The following is a 26,715-nucleotide window of genomic DNA, read 5'->3' as shown; positions in this document are numbered from 1 at the left end:
AGTGGCTATGGCTCCTACCACTCATTAGCCAATCTCACAGTCCATTTCGAGGGTGTGTCCGATGTGACTGGATACAATCGATCTTTGGATCTGAGCAATGGGATACACACAAGCTGATACTCAACAGCAGATGGCACCTACACATCTATCGCTTGAGCAACCCAAAAAAGGTTGTGTCGCTCGCCTGAAAACTCTTCTTTCCGGATCCATTGGGGAGTCATGTAGCTGCAACTTCAATCTCATAATCCTAAATGTACGATACACACAAGAAGGAAGCGCATGATGATCTTCAATTCTAAATTTGTACATGTAACTGAGGTCAAATAAGACCTCAGCACCGTCCCGTAGAATGAAGTTATCCCCAGTTTTAGAAAGCCACAACCGTCTGTCCGTGACATTATCAGCAACATAATCTCGTGTGCAAATTGGAAATTTCCACTCTCGCCGGGCTTTCCATCCAATCGCTCAACAAGAGTTCATCACGCCGCTGGTTTCTATACCCATAAGAACCAGCTTCAGGCTGAATGAGACTGGAATAAGGTAAACAGCCAGAAGAAAACCCAAAACAGCAAACAGAAGCAAGTCGAACATTGATATGCCAAACGCTATAGGGACTCTATCCGATTCAGGCCGGTCGTTGCAGGTCGCCAATCCGATGAAAAGAACGACTAGTACTGTTGCCAAAGCCCAAAGGGAAAAACCATATGCTATATATGGTAGACCTTCGACAAACATTTTCGAAGATTGAAGGATATGGCCACAAGGCATATTGAGGGAGTCCAAAATTTCGTGTGTTGGAGCTTAGAATAGGGGCGAGTAAGAGAAAGCGTCGAGCCTGAACACTCCAAAGAAAACCAAGTGACCGCTATAGAGCCAAGATTTTGCCGCTTCCGTCACCCGGGAGTCAATACTCTCTTTAAATGGTCTAGTCCTTTCCTAATTAGAGCTTAGAAGTGTCTAAGCTCGGTGATCCAAAACCTTCCTTATTCTATTGTTAACATTCTATAAGGGCCGCTTTTTTTTAAAGGGTCGTGGCATCGTACGCCTGATTTCTTGCTAAACCCGAATCAATATTGTTTATACAGTTGCCTTCCGCGCTCCGTCCTGACCGTTACGCCTCATACATAGTTACATCACTGTGGCCCTAGAGGTTTACCTTACTCGGCGACTTTTAATATCTTTTGATTTATTTTACGTATGATGACTGCCTTAGGACGAGGAAGTGACTGATTTCCCCACTCAGTACGGAGTAAGGTCAAATAGAATGTATGGTGAGAGTTTATTGTATAACAAATCAGTCGTATGTAATAATTCAGGGCAGATAGTATATAAAGTCAGGTAACCAAAACCTGAACACTGTTCTAGGGCATACATGGCAAAATCTAGAGATTGAAAAGGGCTGCTCCCTAATCAAAAAAAAAAGTTTCAGTAATGCCAGTTTTGAGGGTGCTTGTACTTGCCGTCCCGGGCTTTTCATTCCCGATGTGCCTGCCTCTACAAGGTGGGAAGGTAAGAGCAGGAAGGCACGAGTATAGAGAGACAGGAAAGAACGAGTGTAGAAGAACACCCCAAGAACGTAAACATCCCCAAAACAAACCTCATCCATCACACATCCTTGCCACGTTATACGCGGTATATACACCATGAGTACCACGAGCACCACGAGCACTCCGGCCACGGCCAGCACGAAGAGCACGGGAAGCTCGAGCTTGAACGTGAACCTTTCGGGCTTCACGGTTCCTGTGTCGACCCTCCGGGAGAATTTTTGGCCCGCTTTAGAGGCGGCTGCGGCGGTTGGTCTGCTGTGGCTTCTTTGGTGTCAGCTTCAGCTTGCCGTTCGTACTCGGTAAGTAGATTTCTGCTCCTTTCGCACCCTTCCCTGGCTGTTTGGTCTTCTTTACTGCTCTCGAAGCTCGAGGGGCATTGTTGGGATGACTATGATAGGGTTCGAAGGGTGATTGATCGCTCCTCACTCTATCATTATCATCCCAACCTGGCATCTTGGAGTTTCGGGAGAAGTAAAGGAGACAACCTACCGAACCTCCGTCTAAGTCCTTTCTGCTGTGCATCTCTCTAAATAACATATATAGACATGAATACAACACCGGTCAGAGAGTTCCTCCTTATCTGGAACATGATGAGGACCGTTGGAGTGCTCCATCGGTTTGGCGGAAGGAATGGTTGCCCTGGCTTGAGGAAAAATTTGGCAAGAGGCGCTGGCTGCTTTGGGTCTGGCGCTTGGTCTCTGTGCTTTCCTGGCCAGTTTTGATACTTCTTTGGGTTCTCTGGGATCGTTGGGACCGTGTTTGCCGTTGGTTCTGGTTCAAACCCGCTCCTGGGTTTGGGAGAAAACCCGAGAAGAGGATGGTGTCCGTTGGGTCGGGGTCTTCTGGGAAGAGTGCGCATATACTGAGCGAGGAAGAGAAGGGGAAGGCTGGTTATACCAAGCCTGAGGGCTTGGAGCCACTGGAACCGGAGCCACTGGAGCCGCCGAACCCCCCTCCAGCGTCGGATGTGGACAAGACGAGCTTGGCGAGAGGACCGGAGGCGAGTGCCTCAGGCGTTCGACCTAGGTCTCCGATCAAGACTAATTTCAGAGTGAAAACTCGGAGTTCATCGCCCCAGCATCCTTTCTTTGGGCATCCCGACCAAATGGCGAATTAACCGGTGGGGCGATCGCCGACTATCGATAAGCCGGTTACTGGGAGTCCGCTCACTCAATTTCTCACTCCTCACCTCTCAACGTTGTCGATCCAGCGCCTCCCATTGGCGTTTTTGCTTTTTCCACATCGCCCCGATCTATCCACTACAGCCAAGCAGCACCCTTTATCGCCTCGCGTGGCCTCATTCCTCTGGCTTTCCCGGGGTCCAGAACCCTGGGGGCTCTATCTTGCGCTTGTTGGCAAGTGCAAGAGCTAAGAAATACTTAAACCGCCACAGCCATGAGCAACGATGGCGTCGGCAGTTCGATCTCTGCTCTTTACGAGTCATTATCATTTCAATTATTGAATACATCAGGCATCGCTGCCGTTCGGCACCTGTATCACTCTGCGCTCATCGCTGCCCAACAGGCCTCTCCGTCTTCCCTCACAGCTTACTTTCGCTGCCTTCACCACAATGGTTCTGTGAATTGGGGGCAAGTAGCGTTTTTGACTACCTGCGCGATAACCATGGCCGGCTGTGGCTTGTTCTCGTCGCTCGTCTGGCGCATGCGGGCGCCGGAGAAGAGGAAATCTTCCCGACCGCGCTTTGGGTTACGCAAGGGCTCGACCAAGAGTTCTATTAGAACCCTGACATCCTCGGACGATGATTACGAGGATGATGATTATGATAGTAATGGCTCGTTGCGTCATGGCACTGAGCCCCATCGCCAGGCAACTGAGTGGTCGTCAGAGCCTCAGCAGCAGACTTCTGATGGTGAGTCAGATTACCGCGACGGTTTTGCTTTTCTTCTTTTCTATCAACGAGTGCGTCGCTAATCATTCCGCAGCTTTCAAGACAGATCCCGGTATCCTGAGAAAGTTCACGACCTATAACCCTTACACCACCTCTATCGCGACGTATCCAGCCGTTCGAACCTTTTATAGCCCGCACCCAAACATCAATCGCCTCCCTGATAAACCGTCTCCGGTTCCTCTCCTTGTGTTTATCCACGGACTGGGTGGGTCGCTGGCCCAATTCCACCATCTTCTTACAAGTCTTTCCAATGTTGGATCATGCTTTGGTATTGATCTGCCGGGTTGCGGTCTTTCCAAGTTCGCGCCCACCGATTGGAACGCGTACACGGTTGAGGCATTGGCCGAATTGATCGCCGTCGCGATTGAGACACACCGTGATCGAGATCGTGGTCAGGGCGTGATCCTTGTGGGCCACAGTTTGGGATGTTCCCTGTCTGCTCTGCTCGCTTCGTCCACCTCTCCGATTGGAAAGAGCCTGAAGGAACATATTCTTGGCGTGATTGCGGTCTGCCCTCGTGCATCGCCTCCATCGGCAAATGAAACTGCAACTTTCCGCCGCCTGCTTACCATCCCCGAGCCTATCTTTGACTTGTGGCGTGTTTGGGACCGTCGCGGTGGTATCGAGAGCACAAGCGTGATGCGGATGGTTGGCAGCCATGCGGACGAGGAGACTCGAGGTCTTCAGGTTCGTTATAATAAGCAGAGTCGGACTGCAGTCTGGCGTCGCATGGCCTGGGGTACCCTTCCTGATTACAAGGACGGCGAACCCGTTGGAGGTATTCCTGGCGAGAAAGTCTGGGCTGCCATTCACCTGCCAATCCTGTTGGTTGCAGGCGAGGCAGACTCGGTGACCAAGCCGGTCGAGATTCAGAAGCTCCTCCAGTTCTTTGGTGATGTTTCCGCCCATACCACCATTGACACCCGCCGAAGCAGCGTCATCCCCGACGCTTCGCGCGTTCAGGATCAAGAACCAACCTCCTCCACAAGTCTTGCACACGAGGAAAAGTTTGGTCTCCAGCCGGCCAACAACGAGAAGGTGATCGGACAAGCAAACACCAATGGCACTGGCCGCAAGCGACTCGTCAAGTCGGCTATCTTACCCGCACCCGCCTCTCATGCTCTTCTCTATGATCGAGCAACATATCGCACACTCTCGGGCATTATCCAAGACTTCTTGTCTCAGCATATTGACAAGCGCCTGGGCCTGGGATGGCAACTCCAGTACATGAACACATCAGGAAAATGGGACGTGAAGAACCTCGCTAAATGGCAGAAGGTTGCGCCTGTCTCTCACCCGATCGCGAACACCTTTGCTGCAATGAAGATGCTTCGCGAGGTCGATGAAGAGCACAACCCAGTGCTCTTCTCCCAGAAATATCGCGGCCGTATTTACGCTGTTGTTGACATTAGCCACGAGAGCCCGGTCTACAACCCGGCAACCATGGAAAAGGGTGGCATCCACTATAACAAGCACCCGACCGTGTCCAAGATTCCCCCGACCCCCGATGAGGCCCGCGACTTCATCGCGCTAGTCGATCGGCTTCAGAAGGAGATTGATGATCAGATGGAGAAGCGTGAGGATACCACTTTGCCCCGGCCCTTGGTCGGCGTCCACTGCCATTACGGCTACAACCGCACTGGTTTCTTGATTGTGTGCTACCTCATCGAGCGTCTTGGCTTTGGCGTCCAAGATGCCATTGATGAGTTCAATCGGTGCCGTCCACCCGGAATTCGGCACGGACATTTCATTGACACCCTCTTTGTTCGATACTGCGTCGGACTGAAGAGGGCGCCAACTTTGTAATTTGACATAATCTCTTGTTTATTATTATGTCCCCTTTGGACTTTCATCGGCGTTTTTGGGCTAGATTCGGAAGGGGTTAGTCAGGTTTGGAAGACAAGGGCATTTGGCGAACGGTTCTCATTCTTGCTTGGTTTTTTTCTGCTGCATTTCTAAATGTCATGAGAAACGATTACATTACTTCAGAGCAGCGACAGATGCGTGTGTTATTAGGATATGAATCATGGAAGCATAATATTATTTTGGGAATCTTTCGGGCTTTCACGAACATCGAGCCCGGGAAATAAACTTCACTTTTTATAATATTTCTTCACCTTCCTCCTCCAGAAATCATTGCATACCGATCTTGAGTCCTCGATTCCAATGTGCGAGCTTCCATTCGAGATGATCTCACAATCCATGACTCCCCCTTGGCAGATGATAGTATTATTCCTGCACTTATACGCCTTATACCTAATCCCATCCTTCTTCCTGGTTATCTTCCTCTCTTCCTCCTTCTGCTCCAGCCACGGCTTGATTCTTCCCTTCAAGTACGGATACGTCCAATGATCGATATGTAACTCAAACACCTCTAGTCTTTCCTTTGCCTCAATCATCGATTCCATACCCTCCAGCCATGCCGAGTGAATGTATCGTCTCTTCTCTCCCTCTGTCTTTCCTACCATGTCCTTGGGCAATGTTTTCATCCCACCTAGACTATGTGTGTCCAAAAGATCGGATCTGGGTCAGACTGGTGAACTTCGTCTGCAAAGCGCCCCAGAATTTGTCATACAGGATTCTGTTCTTGCAGGAGATCTCTTGCTGGCTTGATCAGCGATCTTTTCTCGTCTTCTGACCATTCATAATGTAAAGGTTGGTTTCCAAAGAGAAGTTTGTAAATGATCAAGCGGATTTCTAGCGGTAGCCGGCTGAAAAAGATGCTTTGGGTTTGTGGGTTGGTTGAGGATAGAGATGGGTAGAGGTTCTTTTTCAGGTGTTTCAGGGGTGGGCCTTTATCTGATAGCCTGTGTTTTTCGGCTTTTTCTAATAAGCAATTAGATTAGATAGTGGAAGGCACTGTTGAAAGTTGACTTACGTCTTTCTTGGAGCCACTTTCGGAGATTTAAAAAGGCGTGGTCATTATCATTGTGGTGGAATGTTGGATTGAGGTTGAAGTGGGGGCCGTAGGCATACGTACTCGTTATAGCGACATGGCCTCTGGTTAAATTTCCACTTGCAGGGACTCATGGCTAGCCGCAAGCGAGTATATCTAATCTACCCCATGGGACATTGACAGTTTCTGGCCTAGCTTATACAGGGTTCGTGATTGCGGCGGCTGTTCTTCAATTAAGATAGTATATAGTGGCTTGCGCCCTCAGCAATTATGACTCGCACCAGCTTGAACAAGAGGAGCTCCCCATATTTTCCATTTGTAACCTTTAGATCAAAAGTCCTAGGCTGTGTGATAGCTGGTACAACGATGGTTCGGGGTGAGCTCAATATGACCCACATATTATGAAAGCCTTGGCGCCTCAGGTGTCACAGGTGGATATCTCATGCTCTTGTTGCCTTAGATTTCCGGCCGTCAGCCCAAGCCATCACATGACCGTGCTTAGGGTACGGCTAACCCAAAAAGGCTAAGCGAACCCACGGCACACAGACGTGACCACAACGCAGACCGAACGGGGCGAGTTTGTGTGTCTCTTGAATTTTGTGACTTCGACCCTGCCCACCTCGACTTCCGCCAACCGACTCTTTCCCCTACGCCCTCTTCGGACCCCTCGAGACCGCAAAAATGGGTGGTGTTTCCGTTCGCGATGTGGACGTAAGTGTCCTTGACAAAATTGATGGCTTCAGATCGTCTGGCCGTCGGCCGGTGTGCATGGTTGAGGATGATGGATGGGTTCGTCTTGGAGGAGTCAAAATCGACAAAGGCAACGGGTATATGGGCATACTGGGATCACTCAGTGATCAGAGAATACTGGTTTCGCCAATCGCAGAGTCTGCTGGCCGCAACAGCGCCGTATCGACATTCGTGATGATTCAAGGACTTGATATACAGAGCGCCGAGCTCTGTCGATCAACGTCCGATATTGAACCATGCGGTGCAAGCGACATAGCGCCAACCGAATCCTAAGAATTCTGCGTTGCGACAGGAGATGGAAATGCCTTCAAGACGAACCCGACACATCTGCAAATTTACACATCGGGCCCGATCATGCGCGATCTGCATTTGTATCAACGATCCAGGTTGCTAACGAATCCTCTTTTTCTCTCTTACAGGCTCAGAAGTTCATTGCCGCCTACTCGGCTTTCCTGAAGCGCCAGGGAAAGCTCCCCATCCCCGGCTGGGTTGACACTGTCAAGACCTCTGCCTCCAACGAGCTCCCTCCCCAGGATGCTGACTGGTACGACTATCCGAATACACCAAACCCACCAACCCCCGCAACTGTATTAACATATCCTGTCTGTTAAAGGTTCTACGTCCGTGCTGCCGCCGTCGCCCGCCACATCTACATGCGCAAGACCGTCGGTGTTGGCCGTCTCCGCAAGGTTCACGGTTCCACCAAGAACCGTGGTGCCCGTCCCGCTCACCACGTCGATGCCTCCGGCTCCGTTGACCGCAAGGCCCTCCAGGCTCTCGAGAAGATCGGTGTCCTCGAGGTTGATGAGGAGAAGGGTGGCCGCCGCATCACCCAGTCCGGCCAGCGTGATCTTGACCGTATCGCCAAGACCACCGTTGACGAGGATGAGGAGTCTGACGAGGAGTAAACGTGTCTTTCAAAAGGGCTTAATTTGGCTTTCGGGGGGCTCGTTTTGGCTTAGTCCGGAATGATCACAAAAAAATAAAAACTTTTTCGGAGCTAGGTCCCGGCGATTATCACGTTTGTTCTCCAACTTCTTTTCCTTTTTTACCTTGATGACCAGACGGGGCTAGCGGAGAGAAGCGGAAAGGTTTTTATCTGCATGAAGAGTGCGAAGATTCCCGAGAGCATGAGCGAGAGGACGAGACACAGGCATCCGGCTCGTTATTTTATTATCTTCGTGTCCGAGTTGCAATGACTCGACCTTGGAGAAAACGAGTTTTCTTTTTCCTTAACATATTTTTCATCTCCCTCATACCTCTTTGACCCCGACCTACACCCTACGGCGTCTTTGTTCCTGTTTTCTCTCGCGGTCTCCTGGAAATAAAGAGCATGTCTGACCAAACACGTTAAAACCGTTCATCTTGGGACTGTAGAGATGTAAAAGTCGAAGACGTAGATGTGATAGGTAAATGGTCTACCGTAGTGAGACACTCACTAGTAAATATCGTCTTAATGGATATCGTGGAGCCTTCATGTGAACATTGTATACGGAGTATGCATTTTCAAATCTATACAACAATCTCGGAAGCCTTCTATCCCTTCTATTTATTTCTTACCCGACTGCGCAGACGGATCCTATACTTCTAGTTAGTAAAGAGCAACCACCCTCGATTGAAATCAACAACAGGAATGACGCACCAGATAAACCTGATAGAACTGCATCTTCACAGGCTCTCCCTCCTTCTGCGGCGCAAATACCACCCGCCCAGCCCAGGGCACATAGACATCCCTCTCAGGATCAGCCTTGAGTCGGTATTTCACACCACCGTAGAGCATAATCTCGTTCTCGCCGCCGAAGAAGATTCGTGTTGGAGTGTGTTGGCGTGAGGCGACGTGCGTCCAGAGACCATGGCGCAGGGGGAGGATCTCTATAGATTATAGAGTTAGTATTCTGAGCTCACAAGGTACCAGATGTAAAATGTAGTAGTATGCAGGAGAGCAAAATGTGGATATATAAGGTCCATACGCAGGTCTCACTAGATACCCGCCTGGCGAGTTACAGAAAGCGAACATACCAGCAGCACCCTTAGCCTCCTTCGGCCCCATAATCAGAGTGGCATCTTCAGTAAAGCTTTGTAAATACTTCTCGTGCAAAGACTCGGTATCACTGGTGCGGTAGAAGTCCTCCATGAAAGCAACAATGGCTGGCCCGCGCGCCGGCGCAAGGGCAACGTCATAGGCGATTGTGTAAGACATGATGCTTAGTGCTGATTATTTGAATAAGAGTAGAAGGGTGAAAGAATTGAATAGAGTAATTGATGTCAAGTAAATAGAAGAAAGATCAAGGTCTAGCTTGCGCCTGTTGATTTGCGATCAAAATGTTGATTTCATCATGAGGGGAACCGTCGGTCCGATGGCGAGGTGCCGCATCCGATATTATCGGTGGCGGGCTCATGGGAAATACCAGCTACCGAATCAGTATTAGTATGGCCTACTTCAAATGGTAATCCTATATTTTGTAGTTGTCACTCTAGTCCGAGGCTATCTCACTCGTATTCTTTAGTATTCCATTCAACAGCGTGTATTTGTCATGGAGAGTATACATCTGCGCTTTCCGTGTCTTCCGACGGCTGGGTGTCCCCCACCCACTTGACGCCCGCTATCGACAGAGTGCCTCGGCAGTCGCAAGTCTAAGACGGGAGTATCTAATTCGGAATAATGAAAATGGTGTATTCGCACAGTATCATTGATCAATGCAATATCCCTCTGAATGTCTCATGAATGCCATTTATGTACAATGCAATAGACCCAGGTTCCGTAGACTGACAAGTAGAAAAGAGCTAATAAAACCCAAAAAAATCAACACTTCTTAACATCCCCCTCCCCATCCTGCTTAAAGTCCTCCCAACTAGCCCGATCCACTCCATTAGGACGACTTGCCCTCACAAACTGATTATCCACATCCTCAACAACAGCAACGGGACGCACAACCTCGATATCCGTGTTATACGCCTTCGAGAACCAGCTCTCAGTCAACGCCTGCTGGCCCTCCTTCGAGACCTCACTGGCAGACATATACAAGTGCGGGAAGCGGGTCTGCATGCCCCTGAGGACAGTTGACGAAATGCGATCCACGCTATCGCAGTGACGCAGCTTGAAGAAATCGGCTGGCTGGGCAGCCCGCAACTTCTCCTGTACCTCGGCGGGGTACTGGCCGACAGCGAAGAGGAGGAGATCATAGTGCATCAGTGAGGCTTTTCCGTGGTAAGAGCCACCGGTTTTGGCGCGGTGATAGAGGCAAGAGAGGGCGGCGATGGCGCCCATGCAACCTGTGCCGTAGTCGGAGATTGGGAAGGGGGGAACAACGGGGTTGTCGAGGCCCATGAATTGACCTTGAGCCCAGGCAACACCAGTCACCTAGTAGATTCTATATGAGTGAATTGATCATTTGACAGGACTTCTGGGAGATCAACTTACACAGTCGGCAATCTGCTGCCATCCCGCTCGTCCGGCCCACTCGCCTTCGTAACCAAAGCAGTTCTCGTTCACGTAAACGATACCCTTTCCGCGCTTCTCGGCGAGCGCGGCCATAGCCTTGGGACCGTATCCCAGCTTCTCGAGAGCACCGGGCCGGTATCCGTCAACAATGACATCGGCATCAGCAACGAGCTTCTCAAACTCCTGGCGCCCGGCCTCGGTCTTCAAATCAAGATCGGCTGCATGCTTGCCCATGTTGCCGTCCACTTGGAAGAAAGGCACATCAGAGAGATTGGGGCTGGTGATCTTTAGGACGTCGGCGCCGTACTCGGCGAGGATACGGGTAACTGTCGGCCCTGCGATGATGCGGCACATTTCGAGGACTTTGATGCCCTGGAGAATCTTCTTGCTTCCCGGCTGGCTAGCAGGGAAGGGAGTAGGGGGAAGATCTCCAGGCAGCTTGTCCACCTTCCATGCAGGCTCTTGGACGTTCAATTTGCCCTATTTTCTTTGTTAGCGGAATATGCTTTCATCGGAGTTGGAGTGGAGACGCATACGTGAGGAGTCTTGATAAAATCATCGTACTTGAGCGCTGGGACACCAGCCTGGCGTCTCTCCTTATTCATTGCCTCCAGCTCGGAAACAGTATACTTCTGCACCTTCTCCTCGATGACCTTGATAATGTCCTCATAATCGGTCAAGTCTGGACGGTGGCCCTCAAGACCAATCATGTTGAGGGTTGTAGTAGCCTCTAAAGAACCGTGAATATGGTAATATTCGCCAGGAGTCTTAGTTTTGTATAGGTTAGCCGACATGCGACGGTACCCGTTCGACTGAGCCGCCAAAAGATCAGTATCTAGAACAATATGTTAGTCTCTTGTTTCATGGGCATTTCCATTTTTCCACAATACTAACCCTTCAATTTGGACTTGACATTAGGATCCAATTTGGACAATCCATCAATTTTCGCCATGTATGCCTGACATCCGAATGCCGTTGCGCCTTCAAGGCTCACTTGAACATTGCGCGGCTGGGCAGCCTGTCCGAACCGCAGATCCGCAATTGCACCCGCCACGGAACCCTCAATACCCTTCAACGCCGCCAAGGTCTCGGTCTCTTTGAAAGGAATTGGGAAGTAGATTTCATTATGGCTTGAAGAGAATGAAACATTGTCTTTGTTGGCCTGCACCTGTGGCGGTAGGTTTAAGCGCTCGGACTGTGCGCAAAGATCGGAGAAGATTCGGTTCGTCTCAAGCAGGGGCGAATATGATGCGCCGTTGGCGTGACCGTTGGTTGCCATATTGGAAGTATCCTTTCTGTATTCGCTTTATACGAGTTGTTTAGTAGCGAGAAAGTCTCGTAGATGATAGCGCGCAGTTGACACTCTATAGAGTTGCAGGAATGGTTTGCAGAAAGGTACTTGATTGGCGATCTTGAAGAGTCGAGCAAACCAAAGAGTCAAAATGTCAAGTCGCGCGACAAGAAGGAAGGAGCAAAGTCTATATAGGTGTACAAGTATGACGGCACTAGAGTCGGGTCGAACAGACCGGGAGTTTTTCCGTCGGGAGACTATTGCCGCATATCGGCCGTCGGCTGGTATATCGAGTCTACGGCGGATATGGGACTGACATGCTGCGAAAATACAACTGGCTTGACAACATTTTTGATTTTTGGAGCAGCAATCCAGAAAAGGTCCCCGCAATGCAGATCCGAAAAAGAGAAATCGTTTGCGGTTCGGACAAAAGCCGTTCGGATGCGATAAGATCGGATGTGAGGGTCACGTGATAACTACCAGGTGGATTTGTAGATGCAACAATCACAATCTCCACAATAATAGGTCTGTTCCATATAATATGTCCTCCAGAAAAAAGAGGATGTCATCATTCTTTCCATCTTTTGAATGCCAGGTGTTGACTTGAAATCTGACGAGCTCTTTTGGAGGGACTTCAGGCCATTTACCATGGCTTTTCACCGCTAGCTCTGGATCTACTACATTTCACCGTCCCCTATCCCTGTTATCAGCCCTTCAACTGAGTGAAATATATACATTTCAATTTCCTACTAATCGCTTTCTAAATTATACAACATGGGTCAATAAAAATGTGATTCTAGCAGCGGGCCGCCCCGTGGGATGTTCTCTATGTTTATACGAAGTGGGGGCCAAAGCTCCCAGAGTGGCTGGCTTAGCTGCCAAACAAATCATCCCCTCAATCTCCTGAGAACACCCCCGATTCTCCAGGGGCCTGGGGATAGCGGCCCATAGCCAGCCATCTTAGCGACAAATTATGCACATTCGCTGCTTCATACGAGACTGTCATGTCTGGGATTGAAATCATCGGGGTGGTCGCCAGCATCGTGCAGATAGCCGACTTGGGGGGCCGTCTGTCCGTCAAGCTGTGTACCTTCTGTCATAAATTCAAGAATGCCAATAAAGCACTACGATATCTGTCCAAAGATGTTGCACTCACCTGCAATGTACTGCGTCAACTGGGCGAAAGCTTGGGACAGGATGACCTGGCTAGCTTATATTCCCCTGATGCTTTTGAAACAGCCCAGGATGTCTTGAAAGAATGCGAGCAGGTCTTTCAGGATCTTGAGAGTGCGATCGAGCAGCACTATCCAGATCCAAACTCCCAATCTCGCATTGATAAAATGGCTCGCAAGTTGAAGTTTCTGATAAACGAGTCCCAACTTGAGACTGTGGCTGGGAATTTGGAGCGGTTGAAGTCAACCATGCTTCTGATGCTGAATGTGGTGATATATGCTGGGCAAATAAGAAGGTATTTTTGACCTAATATATACCGCTTGAGCAAGGCTAATCAGGGAACAGTCGACGAGAGACACATGAGCTCCAGGAGCAGCGCAATCTTCTCCTCATTCTGACTAGTGAAAAGATCGAGAGCGAGAGAAACTATGAGAGGCTCACTAGAACCCTCCAATTCACTAGCCTCACCGAGACAACTAGCAATATGGAGAATCCGATTGGCGTAGACCAACCAGATGAGACCAAAGACGAGCTCTACCATTATTGTCAAATGGTCAAGTCCGTTCTAGATGGTATCAACGCCGTGCAAAGTCTTCTGGACCGCGATCGGTATCGCAGGGTCAAAAATGGATTCGTTTCATTGCACAGATCAGAGGCATTGATGTTCCGACACTCTCACGGTCAGAGCGCTCTTGATATCTTCCGTACCCAGATACCTGACAGCTGTAAGTTGATTGACGGCGCGTCGACAGACCCCGAGATCCAAATTTGTCATATTTTGTCGCACACTCTCCAGTATCTAACCAATAAGTAGTCCGAATCGAAGCATCCAGCACTCCGGCCCAGGCGACAACGCAGATGAATCAGAATCAGCAACCCTCCATCCCCCTGAGCCCGATACTTAATCAGGCAAATGCGATCAGTCCATCCTCAATGCCGCCCGAAATAGCCGAGTTAAGCCTTGAGCAGATACGGGAACGAGTTATGCAGGTGGCTAGGGAATTTCAAAGTTCTCGACAGGCCCAACAAGCGTCGGGTCAGCATGACTTATCGCATCAGCAGAGTCAAATCCAAACTTTGCGAATTCTACAAGCGCGAGCGATGCATTTGCAACGAGAGCAAATGCAGAGTCTAATGCAGAGCCGGCCGGCGTCGCAGGCACCACCCATGCCAAATATGCAGATGAGTGGAATGCCGATGCAACAACAGCCGATGCAGAATAAGTCAGCACCAGCTATGGCACATATCGCACAGATGCAAGCCCAGATACAACAACGGCAGATGCAAGCCCAGGCGACGCAGAATAAATCAGCGCCACCCCTGCCACAGATACCACAAATGCAATCGCAAATGCAACAACAGCAAATGCAGAGTCAAATGCAAAGTCGGCTGGGGATGCAGGCATCAGCCACGCAGCAGATGCAGCAGACTTCGGCTAATCTCAACAACATCAATCAGCTATCCAATCAGCCACGTGGATTATACAGGCGAGTGCCACCGGATTCGTTCAATACCGGTCAACCAGACCCTCCGCCACAATATACACCTCCAATGCGGTCTCAGTCTCAAGTACCCGCGTATAATATGGCTCCGCAAGCACAGGCATCTCCGCCAAAGCCGCCATTCCCACTGGCCCAATCCACTGAAAGTAATATTAGACAGTCTTCCACTGGCCTCGGCGTTCCTGTTGCGCGTACTGTATGTGTTTCTACGTTGATCAATCGGGATTCATAAACTCGATACTAACTTTCTTCCACAAAGCAGAGCGATTTCTACGTAAGCTACGGGTCGGATGAACCGGATCATTTGGAAAACTTTGACTTCGACTCATTCTTGAATAAAGAGAATGACCACACAGAGCAATCAAAGTCGGACCAAGTCAGCAGTGAACCAGCTCCATCACGGCATGAGAAGAAGGATGTTCAACCTGATCAATCCACCCCTCTTGAAATCCCGAAGAAGAATAACAGGAAGCGGAAAGTGAATGCCACTTTTTCTGCGGATGATAACGTGAAGCCTCAAACGAACCCTGATACTACGCGGGAAGAGGGAAAATCGAAGAGGATACAGTTGGATCCAAGCAGTTCTGGGGATGAATCATCCTCTACAGTCTTATTGCCGCCTACCGTGAGTGCTGGGACCGAGGCACAGAATCAACCATCAGCAGCCATGAACGATCAGTCTTCAGCCTCGAATGATGCGTCGATTGAAACTCTGGATGCATGGATTCTGCGGTGGACAAAATTGGAACAGACAGAGCTGAAGTGATTGCTCTACCGAGACAATTCAGCGCATGGATCTTTGATCTAATGGCTCAACTTGACTCAGTTTGGAAGAATTGAAATACTTTAGAATTGTACGGATCTGCGATGTTTTTGCACGAGAATTAGCGCGGTGGAGAAACCTTCTCTTTGAAGGGCTTGAATAAACATGAATGTCACTCAAAGTCTAGTTCCAAGAATCCGGGCTCTCGGGAGATGGAAGTACTTCAATTACTTCAAATTGCAGACCCGCTTGAGGTGCTTGAATGCCAACATCTATGAAATTCGGGCTGGCTTCTTGCGGCCAGTCATCCGCGAGAGTATTCTTCAACATGAAGCGAACTCCTCGCAGATAAGGAGTAAATCGTTTTCCCTGAAGGAACCACGACGAAATGACACTCAGAAGATAATCGATTTCCCGCAGCCAGTTCCAGTCCGAATGGTAACTTAGATCGTCGGTTAGATGAAGCCATTCAAGACCGGTGGGTAACAGTTTCTCCAGTCCCAGGATGTTCGGATCAGACTTGGAGAATCCAAAAAGGAATGGAATAGGAACTTCGAGTGTCTTCAATCTAGTGAGTCTAGAGAAAAGGGTAAACGGTCCCTTGATGTGAGCGTCTGGGAGACGTACTAAGTCTACAACATCTGTTGAAGCTGAGATTCTCAAGTATGTCAGAGTCTCACGGACATGATTCAAGTCTGTGGCAAGCTGGTCCAAGTCTATGATGTCCGAATGGAAGTCATCGTGAAGATCTGGGCTGTAATACCAGTCCCATGTGAGGGATTTCAATTTCGGCGTGGCCGAAAGTATTTTTCCAAGGTTCCCTTCCCTCACCATAGTCAAGTCAAGTAATCGGAGCGACTGAGATGCAGGAATACATGCTCCAGGCCATTCAAAAGACGCAGGGTTGTCAATAACGGCTCTAATCCGCTCCACGGTCGGAAGGTAGAAAAGAGGGAGGACATCTGCCGTATTCCTCGTCGTTCTAAAGTGTTCTTTATCAAACTCAAAATGAAAATATGACATTGAAACCTCGCGGAGATTCTGAAAGGAGTGGAAGTAACCGCCTTTCGCACAAAGCGATGATCGCAGTACACGGCCCACGAAGAGGCTTTGGAGAGTGAAATCTTCCCCGAGGTAAAGGGTATTCAGTCTCGGAACTTGAGAGAGTAAAAGAGCGACAAATGCATCAATCGTGCCACTGCGCAACTCTTGAATCCATTCGCCACGATATGAAACGTTCGTTCTTGCGACGCATTCAATTAGAGGCTTCAAGTCATCCTCCGTCACTGCAATCTTGGGACTTTGACTTCTGTCACCTCGGAGATGGTACTCGACATTACTACCCTTCAGGATGACGACTTTGACATATTGTGCTAGTTGCGGCCTTTGTGTAATGCTCCGTAGAAACCGAATAATTAGAGGGTTCCATGGGCCTTTCCATTCCCATTCGATGCGAGAGTAAAGTATCGAATCGACAAGAGGGTGTAAGTTCCGATGCGTGAGACCCAATGCGAGATGATCGGTGGGCTCGAGGTGTGCGAAGATGACGCTAAGAATCTCCGAGCGGCTGGAAAGAAGTAAAGATGCCATTTGTCGTCTTTGTGGACTGGCAAGAGTATTTGGGTGGTAGGTGTAAAACAAGAGATGTGGTCTGCAGAGGGTCTCCCTGCTATTTAGCTTTGCCAACTGGTTACCGGCTAGGAAGATGCATGAGTACGTGATGGCCCCCAATCTCGGACCCCGCATTGTCAACGTACCATACTTTAATAAAAAATCTTGAAAAGGATATTCTGTAATTTATAAATAAACATTTAAATATATTGCACACTTGAAATGATTTATTTCGAATACTCCTAGACCTTGAGGCAAGAACAGAGACCACACTGGAACCTTAATCGTAATAAGTCAGAGGCAGATTCAACGTGCGACACTGCTCAGTCTCATCCAAATCCACCATAGAAGACGGCCACTGCAAGCGCCGGAGCTTATAGCTACCGTTCTTAAAAGGAGTCCACGATCCAGCCACCTCAACCTGTCGAGTAGTATTGACATACCCCCTTGCTTTCGTATACTTCGCATCCGGCGTCGGATTGAACGTCCGAGCAAAACTAGCCCAAGAGTCCAGCACAAACTGCTGGAAGGGCAGATCATATCCATCTCTCAGTGCAAGGCCCTGGCGTACCACATTTCCAAACACGTAATAGAGTTCTCCAGAGTGACACTTGAAGTATTCTTTGCTTGGATCACCGTTGGGATAGTCAGCTGTCTTTGGTGCTTCGCACAGAGGAGGATTCGGTGACCAGCCGGGCATCTGGTAGGTACGGTTGAACTCGTAGAAGAATACTTCTGGGAATATGTGGTTGTTGAATCCGGCGTATGCGGTTGCTTGATCGACGCAGCGGAACATTCCGTCAGTAGCTACTCGCGCCGTTGTGTTGAAGATGTCCAGTGTCTGGTTAGAGCCCGACGGTACCGGGTATGATTGACTCGGGGCTATTGTTGATGGCAGGCCGGATTCGTTCAGGAACTGATTGATTGTTTCTCCTGCTTTGGGATAGCCAATCATGGCTGCACCGTCATCTCTCGTTGTGCCTAGCATCAGAGGTACACTCGCAGTAGACTCTCGACTTGTCAGATCCAGTTCAGAGCTTTGGAGGTATTCTCCATCCACCACAAGGTAGCGAGCTGAATCGCTGAGCGTGGAGATAGTTGTAGCAGGAAGGGCTCGTAGACAGTCAAGCTGTGAACTAGCATGCACGCAATTTGCTTCCTTCAGAATGGCATTTCCAACAACTTCCACCTCCTGCTCAATGGTGTAGTACTTTGAGTATGTTGTTCCATATGCCAGGCCTCCGAGATTGCTTTGCATAATAGCAGCTGCAAACTTGCCTCGAGCTTTGGGCGATGCCAGCAATGCCCGCACTGATCCCGCTCCTGCCGATTGACCGAAAATGGTAATTCGATCTGGATCACCACCGAAATCCTGGATATTCCGACGAACCCACTCAAGTGCGGTAATTTGGTCTGCTAATCCGTAATTTCCCTTAGTGATACCGTCATTCAAAGCTAAGAAACCCAAGGTGCCCAGTCGGTAATTGATAGTGACAACGACCACGTCGCCCCGAGACCCAAGATTGCCTCCGTCAAAGGTAGAATCACTACCTGTACCACTAGTGAATGCACCACCGTGAATCCAGAACATCACTGGCTTCAGTTTATCGCGGGGGTTCGCCTTTGGGTTGGGGAGATATGGGGTCCAGACGTTGAGAAAATGGCAATCTTCTGAACCATCCGAGCCCTGTACACACTCAGAACCGAAGTCAAGAGCAGAGGCATGATCGCCGCGTCCTTCATATGATTTGGAGTAGGTCCATCGCTTTGGCTGTTTGGCATACCGGATGCCAAAGAAGCGAAAGGTAGACCGATCACGGAAACTGGATCTTAGTTAGTTGATAAATCCGCCATGTCATTTGAGGAATCTTACCCAGTGAGGTACTGATTGTTTGAGTTGACCGTGACCTGCCAAGTGGTGTTTGTATCCTTGATATCGGGCGTAGAGTAAGGAGCAGTCTGTGTACATAGCACTGGCAGACGCTCATTTGCAGAGGCTTTCCTCACATGGCCGCTCACATCCACGCTGGACGGTGTACCACGAACAGGAGCAATCCAGTATCTCTGGTCATGTTTGTATCTCTCCTGCAAGACAATATAGTCCAAATCACTTTGGATGTTTTCGAATCCTGAATTTGAATCCCACAGTGACTCTCCAAGGCTGTTGCAACTGTTCATGGCTTGCTGCAGCGGCATCGCATCCAGTAAGAGCATACCGGACCCAGCATGGGGGCTAGAACTTTCTATTCAATTGACGTTAGCATTGACTCATCTCATTATAATGACGAGAGCATAATTACCCAACAAGTCATTGTGAATAAGAATCGATATGTCGGAATTCAATGTACCCGGGCTCACGACTGCTCTAGCCGCCACTGCCAGAAACAAGACAGTAAAGGGAAAAGCACGCGACATTTTGGCACATAGTATACCCCAGATTCATTAACGCAACCCCTGCAGAGAATTATCATCGTGCAGCTCAGCTTTTTATTTATCTGGGGAATATGGATTCTTGGTAGAATCCTCCTCCCTTCTCCTCGTGTCCCATTTAGCCATCCACTAAGAACCCCGCGCCGGCAAAATAGCTTCCACCAAAAGAGCCACAGACGATGCCATTCGTCCGGCGACATGGAAGAAGCATTTAGAGTACAAATCAAAACGGGTTTTGCCTATTCTTCATGAAGAGGATATTTTTTACTCAAGTAACCATTGCTCTGAGAATGCAGCTAGGATAGATTCAAGCTTTTGATTCGGGTAATTGACCAGGCTCATCGCCGTCTTCATTCGGATCAGCGGCAGAATGGTGTCTCGCGTGACTTAAGACAGGGGAGGTTTTATTATATGACTTCTTCGGGCTTTGCATGACAGGGCGTGGAGTATTCAGGATCTTATCCCTGAAGAGCCGTACCCTGGCACGATGAGTCGATCGAGCCGGGATTGGTGCAAACAGCACCAAGGTGTAGCATGGCACGTTCAATTTACCCAAGGTCAATTCATTCATTGAAAAAAGTTCGGGGGTGAATTATTGCTTTTGATGTCTAATTACATCTCGCCAGTTGATACTCGCACCAAGCTCCCATCAATCATGGTAAAGTGCGTAGCGCGCCCGGCCGACCGATTCTTTCGTGCTCTGCGTGCGGGTTAGGGTCAGTTTTGTGTCTTTGTGGAGGGAAAGTGTGAATTTTGCTATCAAGGGCGTGGTATATTGAACAGAAAATAAGCAAGTCTGAGCTTTCAGCTACAAAGTTACTCCTAGCGATATCCCGCACTCGTAAAGCGCGACTTCGCTCCAGGATGAGGGGCTCGTCTACCTATTTGTGGGAAAGTCTCGGATCATAAACGAAGGAATTGACCATGCAATGGCTGAAGCACTTGATGAGTTGTATACAAAGCAAATACTTACCCCACGCCGATTCCGGTGAGAAGTAGTCTCACAAGCCCCTCTCACATTGTATAGTTAGAAAGAGGGGTATAAACGTCCTACATCGGAGTAGCATTCGACATTCGAGATACCCGCCACCCGTGCACAACTCAACCAAATTCAAACTTTCCACCCGCATGATTTACCTCAGAACCGTGGGATTCATGCAGTCCACAACTCAACCAATGACTTGTAGTAACCTTAATATGCAAATATACAAATTTCAATGGCCAATGGCAATCGCTGATACAGCCATGCTGGACAAGTCATTCTCGATGTGGACCAGGACTAGGACCAGGCGGCAAACGATTACGATGGGAAGCTCCGGGAAGAAAAGCCGAGTATTGGGGTTTTTGGTTTTGTGGGAGGCCGGCTCAATTCTTCTGGTTTCTAATTATATGCGTTATTTTTGGGGAATTCTCCCGCTCGAGACTGTACTTGAGCTCAACCGTATACTAGTTTCGTTAAGCTAATGCCCCCACGCCAACGGGTAGAGATGCCCTGGGTGCGATATCGTAAAGGGCTCAAATCAATAGACATGGATCCCAATGATGAGACGAAATCAGTCCATGATAGCCAGGCATTAATTCGGAATTATAAATGGTCACAAATTGACAACTTAAAGAGACTTTCCTTTTTCATTCAAGGACAGATGTCAATTGACCCTCAAGGTCCAGTTCAGCAAGCACCGAACCCCCGCATCGTATAACGAGGCCATGTCGGAAGACGCAGTCCGGTCCACAAGGCAATAACAAGACGATATTCCCGGTATGATGGGCACTAATAATAAGCAGGGCATTAATCAAAGGTACAATCGACCTTACTCTATAGGTATTACTCCATAGTACTCAAACAATCAAGTACAAACCACCTGGCAAGCGCAGAAATGCAGCCAAGTAGTCATGCATTCTCGAAGGTGGCTTGTCTCCAAGCCCAGACCTACTCGTACCTTCCATTCCTTATTGTATGCGTTGTTATGCCGTGGCGCGGTTCAGGCACCTGAAGTAGTTTACCGGGGAGTACTCCGAAGGCAACTTGCACCGCAGCAGGCGCGATTCCAAGTTGCTGAACTACTGAACCCCCGCGCAAGAGGAGTGGGACACGCGTCGAAAGGAGGAGGACCGTGTTCGGTGGTGGTGGAGGGGTAAAGACGATTGAAGACTGTACGTGGTAGTACTGTATGGTTATGCAAAGCAGCCGGGCACGCTAGGAATAGTAATCCAAGCATAGGGCATAATCTCATCTGAAGAACACGTTGAGCGTGTTCCTGGACGACGCGGTCGGTATTCGATACTCCCATACAGTACACGCTTCGGGCACGACGCCAAGGTATCGGGATACTTTGTGACGTCAATGCGCCGGCTGGACTTGTTAGAGAAGTCAGAAGTCTGGATTCCCGCGGGCCCCCGGGACCCGCTTACAAAGTGGATTTTTGTGATTGTGGACAGATTTTGGAGAGAGGGGCAGTTGAATATTGAATTTTGAACAGTTCATCAAAGTGGATTTGTGGGATAGGAATTAGAGATGGTAAAAAAGTTAGCGAGGGTTTGTAGCGAGTGTATACCTTTGAGAGGTACTAAGTACTGGGTACATTGATCGGGTGAAGCGGAAAAGCAAAGACAGTAGAGTTTCCGACCAACAACTCTGCATACTTGACTGGACCACGTGCGGGCATCAGGGCTTATCAGCAAAAGGCGAAGGCACCCGAAAGTCAACTGACAACTGTGACCAGAGAGTGGAAAGTCTCGCTGGTTTGGGTTTGGGTTTATTCTCTGGTAGGGTTACGCCCTGCTTTTGTGCCCACTGGAATCTGGAATCTTGGATCTTGATCGACTACTCCGACCGCGATATGCGTGCACGAGCACCCCCGGCCCCATTATGAGTGGCTCGATAAGCAGAAAGCAGAAATGGGTACGGAGTATTCTGTACGTTCTCGTACACCTGCGATCTCGGACATGTGCACTGGCTGCACGGGGCCTTGCTAAGAGGGGGAAGATGATGTACAGTAGTAAGAGAGGTACACTATACACTCGTATGATGATCCTGATTATTTTAGTATGAGATGTATGTAGGTACTAAATGTAGGTACTGAAGTACCTAGTCAGACTAGATCCTTGTGCCAGTGGGAATGGAGGGTTCTCTTTTCCCTCGGCAGATCGGTTCAGGGATGATGGAATGGTTCGAAAAAACAAGGAAGATCCAATCATGAATATAGAGTAAATCATCTAGGAGAGGATACATACTCCTGTACTGGTGTACTGGTCACGCTCACTACTATTGCAGCAAGATAATACTGGAATTTCCTCACAAAAGATCAAGATGTCAAGATGGTCTCATCTTGACACTGTTTGCGACCATGGCTGCATGCAAGTATGTATACGGAGTACATGTACATCCACTATACAGTTTAGTCAGTAGATCCTCGATCGAATATCCTCTCTCTCTACCCTATAACAGAACAGCATAGGATCACACACTCAGACATCTCCTCTGGACCCAGTTGAATCCCCGGAACCTCCCGGCCTGTTGGCTGTCCGAGGCACCAATCAACGCACCCACGCGCTGGCCCTGGCGAGCGTCTGCGGAGTCCCAGACATTGCCGGTCCAAGGCGATCAGAGTGGAGTCATGAGGAGGAGGGGAAAACGTCGCTGATAGTAGAGTAGTAGTAGTATGTACATGCGCCTATGAAGTATGTGAATAACTGGTAGCCTTACAGTACTAACTAAATCCTATGTACCTTTCAAGAGCGGCTGAGTCGTACTTGCCCTTATACTACCCCCTCGTCACACACACAAGCCCCTCCCTCCGCCCTGATCTACTTAGTCTCTGCTACTTCCTTTTCTTATTCTCTCCTCTATTCTCTTGTTCTCTCCCACCCCAGACCAATCTTATCTCAGGCCTCTAAGCTTTGCTCTCTGACCGTTCGGACTCGAACAACTAAACCCGGCTTTGATCGCGTGGTTGATCTGTTCCCCTTGCCGCGTCGCATCTTACCCGCTACTAGAAGTACGAAGCACCGCGCATCTGCATCGGTCCTGGTCTTCTTCCCACATACATACATACACACACATACTCATCCATCCGGTCATCCGTGTCTCTACACCCTGTCTCTTGTTTTGAAAGAGGTGAGTTAAATCCCCATTCTTTGTTCGCCCTGATCCCCCATCGCCACCCGTCAACCAACAAAACTCCCCCAATCGCGTGGCGCGGCGTTATCGCACTTGTATGGAACGGTCTGTCTGACTCATCTACGCTCTACGCCATGTTGCGCGCAGCAGACAGATTCTCTTCTTCTTCCATAACCACCCAACATGGCTGCTTTTCAGACCAACTCCAGCATCGCGATGGCTCTTGCTGGCAAGACCAAGACCGCTTCTGTCGATATCCCTCCTCCCCGTGCCGGCGCGGGTGCCCGCAAACCTGCGTCGCGACCAGGCCACCCGGCCATGCTCCCAACGCCACCCAACTCCATCTCACCCACCCTCCCCCCACAAGCCTTTAAGCATCGCCCCGCCCTGTCACCAGGATCGCCGCTGTCCACCGTGCCCCAGTTGGACTCGGATATCGATCTGCAGGATGCCGTCGACCATGCCAACAGCCAGCATCACCCGGAGTCGCCTGCGCATGAGGATCTCGACAGCGCTGGCGCTATCACGCCCGCGATGTTGGCTCGACACCACCTGCCGGAGATTCTCTTGCAGCAGGGCCCTCTCGCGATCCGTCACGTCATGGGTTTCCTGACCACCTCGGTGCCTGGGTTCTCGCGCATCCCGCCTGCCAAGGCGCGTCGCCTCGTTGTGGCCGCGCTCGAGGGTCGTGGGAACGGCGGCGAAGCCGGCGGCGTGGATGGCGATGTGCTCTTTGAAAAGGTTGGCTGGGGACGCTGGGACGCGCGCCGTCGCGGGGACTCCCCGCGCGATCGTGAGCGCTCGTTCGCCGTCTCCTCGCCTCCATCCAGTGTGGCGGGCTCCTTCCAGCAGCGCGGGCTGCAGATCGAAGGTCGGCGCGGCTCGACCTGGTCCGCGGTGCGGAATCAGTATGGTGTGAGTCTGGCGGAGTCGACGGCGTTCTCCTACACGGATGACTATGGCGGCCACGAGGACTTGGACATGCTCGAGCACGAGGCTGACAAGATGTCGCTGGATGGCGATGACGGCCACGAGTACTGCTCTTCCTCCGAGGCGCCGGACGACCTTCAGGACGACGAGTGGAACGAGGGCGACGTCACAGACGAAGAAGATTGGGCGCAAATCGGTGCGGATGCCCTGCGTGCCCGCTCGATGAACGGCAGTGGTGGTTTCGTGCGCAACAGTAACGTTGCTGCTCGAGCGAAGCCTCTGCCCTTTGGGGCGTTTGGCAACGCCAGTTTCGGCGGCCCCACTGCGGCCAAGTCGGCGCCCCGCACCTTCGATACTCAGGAACGCGCTGCGGTAGAGGCGCTTCTCAGCCTGGGCTCGATGTAAAGAGCTCTACGATTCATCATCATGACCGGCGTTTTCTGTTTTTCGATCAGGCATTTGTCTTTTCTTTGGGTTTTCTTCGCAAAGTCTCATCTCTTTGTTTCCGGGATACACTTTTACTATATCCATAATGAGGTCGTCAAGGCTGGACCGGACCATTCTTGACGCTGTTTCAACATTCCCTTGTCATGAAAATCTCAATCTGCTGTTTCTTTGCAGACGGGCATATGCTAATGCCACATGACATTTTGTTTTTTGTTATTACTCGTGGGCTTTTCTTTTTCCTGTTTGGCGTTGGGCATGACTACGTTCGGACTCGATTCGAACGGGCGTTTTACACGGTTGTTTTTGTTATTTTCCCTTATGACACGGCTTGTCACTGGCAACATCTCCGCGGCGGCAATCTGGCTACTTCTACCATCGCCCGTGACGTGTCAAGCCGGAATCCCCCCCACACCCACTCATTCCCTCCTGTCTAATTTCCTTGGGCTAGCGAAGTTCTTATATTGGGATTATTGTTCAGTTGTCTTGTGTGGGTTTATATGCCATTCTTCGTTTTCTCTTTCTGGCATCGAGACCCGGGATTTCAACCATACCCTGTGGTACTCGCTTTTTTTTCTTGTGGTATACTCATTTTTCTAATATCCACTGATTCTCTTGGTTCTCTCTATTATTTCTTTGGTTGGGTTTGAGTTTGAGTTTGTGGTTTCTGAGATTATTCTCTCTCTACTCTCCGGTGTGAGGTCGCCCCGGTCACTTTGGGTATTCGCAGACTATGGGAAATTGTTGAGAGGGCTGGTCGTCTTTATTGTACTGCACTGGTCTCTCGAGATATACGCTGTGGCTTGCGAGGTCTCTAGTGATTGTTTGGGTTCTGGAGCTCGGGATTCCTGGTCATCTTCGCTGATTTCACTGGGTTTGTTGAGTTTTGGATTTGTCCTGCTTGATTTCCTAGCTTGTTGTGGGGATTTTGTGTATGGTCCCTTTTCATGGTTGGATATTGAGTGTGGATTCGGGGCGGTTATGTGTTATGAATGGAGTCGTTCCCCTCGACGGCTTTGGCAAATGGGGTTTCGTGTTGGGTCTCAGAATGCCAAGTACATAGGCCAGGATGCAATTACCTTGTGTATGGCTTTGTTTAGGTAGTTGGTTCATCCATCGCGTTTGTTGGAAGTTTACTCCTGGTAATTTCCTCATTTCCTTTGTAGATTGATATATGCGGTAGCAAGGGAATCTTAGAAGCTTGTTTGACAGTATTTGCTACGTGATTATTGCCTTCAATATGATTGCAGTCCTTCTTTAGAGCTAGTCCATCTCCTTCTCCTCACTTTCCCTTCTACACATGTCTTATTTATCAACATCTCCTATGCTCTTTATGTACATTGCATCATGATTTACCCCCCGACCTTCAACATCATTGATGAGTGTCACTAGTAACCGCAAGACCAACTATTGATACCCTCGAACGTTCACTTCACTGGCCTGTTAACTGCCCTCCGTGGGTATGTTCCTAGGTCACAACCTGACCTTGGGTTGCTCTGCTCTCCCAAAGTCCTCAGAAAGCAGAACAGAACACCAAAACCGTATGGCTTTAACTCTACCAGCATCACACGACCTCGCGCTCCTTCAACCCGGTCGTCGCAGTTATCTATATCCCTTCCGATGGAGATAGATGACTGACTGACAAGGATTATGAATAGACCTCATGGTCCAGAGCCAGGTCCTGCTATTGGGGGTTTCCAGGGTAAGCTATGAGTTGAACTGAACTAAATTGAATTTCCTATCTTGATCACCATCTCTGATACTAATTCTCCCTCCTATTATGTAGCAACCATTATCGTCATCCTCCTTCCCCTGAGCGAGTCCCTGGTCGATGGGCGAGATTTCAGAGTACTCGCGATGAGGACATGAATACTCGTGACGAGCATATACATGCCCCTCTGGCCCTT

The 26,715-nt window shown here is 49.6% G+C and overlaps 9 protein-coding genes across 9 annotated transcripts; 5 read left to right on the top strand and 4 right to left on the bottom strand.

The window, feature by feature from the left end:
• Positions 1 to 1,643: 1,643 nt before the first annotated feature.
• On the top strand, positions 1,644 to 2,664 carry N7473_000879 (uncharacterized protein; the record flags this gene model as incomplete). The annotated part of the gene is made up of 2 exons (XM_057146819.1): positions 1,644 to 1,846; positions 2,091 to 2,664. 2 exons carry the CDS (start codon positions 1,644 to 1,646, stop codon positions 2,662 to 2,664), a joined length of 777 nt encoding a protein of 258 aa, XP_057014705.1.
• Positions 2,665 to 2,942: 278 nt separating this feature from the next.
• On the top strand, positions 2,943 to 5,262 carry N7473_000878 (RNA 5'-triphosphatase domain-containing protein; the record flags this gene model as incomplete). Its single annotated transcript, XM_057146818.1, has 2 exons — positions 2,943 to 3,417; positions 3,491 to 5,262. The coding sequence occupies 2 exons, from the start codon at positions 2,943 to 2,945 to the stop codon at positions 5,260 to 5,262; spliced, it is 2,247 nt and encodes a 748-aa protein (XP_057014704.1).
• A 1,771-nt stretch (positions 5,263 to 7,033) lies between these two features.
• Positions 7,034 to 8,010, top strand: N7473_000877 (40S ribosomal protein eS19; the record flags this gene model as incomplete). The annotated part of the gene is made up of 3 exons (XM_057146817.1): positions 7,034 to 7,063; positions 7,522 to 7,646; positions 7,716 to 8,010. 3 exons carry the CDS (start codon positions 7,034 to 7,036, stop codon positions 8,008 to 8,010), a joined length of 450 nt encoding a protein of 149 aa, XP_057014703.1.
• A 641-nt stretch (positions 8,011 to 8,651) lies between these two features.
• N7473_000876 (uncharacterized protein) lies at positions 8,652 to 9,302 on the bottom strand (the record flags this gene model as incomplete). The annotated part of the gene is made up of 3 exons (XM_057146816.1): positions 8,652 to 8,681; positions 8,745 to 8,974; positions 9,122 to 9,302. The coding sequence occupies 3 exons, from the start codon at positions 9,300 to 9,302 to the stop codon at positions 8,652 to 8,654; spliced, it is 441 nt and encodes a 146-aa protein (XP_057014702.1).
• Positions 9,303 to 9,905: 603 nt separating this feature from the next.
• On the bottom strand, positions 9,906 to 11,823 carry N7473_000875 (CAIB/BAIF family enzyme; the record flags this gene model as incomplete). Its single annotated transcript, XM_057146815.1, has 4 exons — positions 9,906 to 10,463; positions 10,524 to 11,024; positions 11,081 to 11,379; positions 11,439 to 11,823. 4 exons carry the CDS (start codon positions 11,821 to 11,823, stop codon positions 9,906 to 9,908), a joined length of 1,743 nt encoding a protein of 580 aa, XP_057014701.1.
• Positions 11,824 to 12,839: 1,016 nt separating this feature from the next.
• Positions 12,840 to 15,276, top strand: N7473_000874 (uncharacterized protein; the record flags this gene model as incomplete). Its single annotated transcript, XM_057146814.1, has 4 exons — positions 12,840 to 13,303; positions 13,354 to 13,733; positions 13,823 to 14,706; positions 14,773 to 15,276. 4 exons carry the CDS (start codon positions 12,840 to 12,842, stop codon positions 15,274 to 15,276), a joined length of 2,232 nt encoding a protein of 743 aa, XP_057014700.1.
• Positions 15,277 to 15,456: 180 nt separating this feature from the next.
• On the bottom strand, positions 15,457 to 16,863 carry N7473_000873 (uncharacterized protein; the record flags this gene model as incomplete). The annotated part of the gene is made up of 1 exon (XM_057146813.1): positions 15,457 to 16,863. One exon carries the CDS (start codon positions 16,861 to 16,863, stop codon positions 15,457 to 15,459), a length of 1,407 nt encoding a protein of 468 aa, XP_057014699.1.
• Positions 16,864 to 17,164: 301 nt separating this feature from the next.
• Positions 17,165 to 19,299, bottom strand: N7473_000872 (uncharacterized protein; the record flags this gene model as incomplete). Its single annotated transcript, XM_057146812.1, has 3 exons — positions 17,165 to 18,707; positions 18,758 to 19,127; positions 19,185 to 19,299. 3 exons carry the CDS (start codon positions 19,297 to 19,299, stop codon positions 17,165 to 17,167), a joined length of 2,028 nt encoding a protein of 675 aa, XP_057014698.1.
• Positions 19,300 to 23,617: 4,318 nt separating this feature from the next.
• N7473_000871 (uncharacterized protein) lies at positions 23,618 to 24,769 on the top strand (the record flags this gene model as incomplete). Its single annotated transcript, XM_057146811.1, has 1 exon — positions 23,618 to 24,769. The coding sequence occupies one exon, from the start codon at positions 23,618 to 23,620 to the stop codon at positions 24,767 to 24,769; it is 1,152 nt and encodes a 383-aa protein (XP_057014697.1).
• Between the last annotated feature and the right edge of the window lie 1,946 nt (positions 24,770 to 26,715).

Source organism: Penicillium subrubescens, assembly GCF_028828155.1.
Source record: "Penicillium subrubescens strain IBT 31985 chromosome Unknown utg000001l_segment0_segment0, whole genome shotgun sequence".
NCBI classification, from domain to species: Eukaryota; Fungi; Ascomycota; class Eurotiomycetes; order Eurotiales; family Aspergillaceae; genus Penicillium; species Penicillium subrubescens.
Note: the sequence above shows the minus strand (reverse complement) of the source record. Positions and strands in the feature narration are given on the sequence as shown.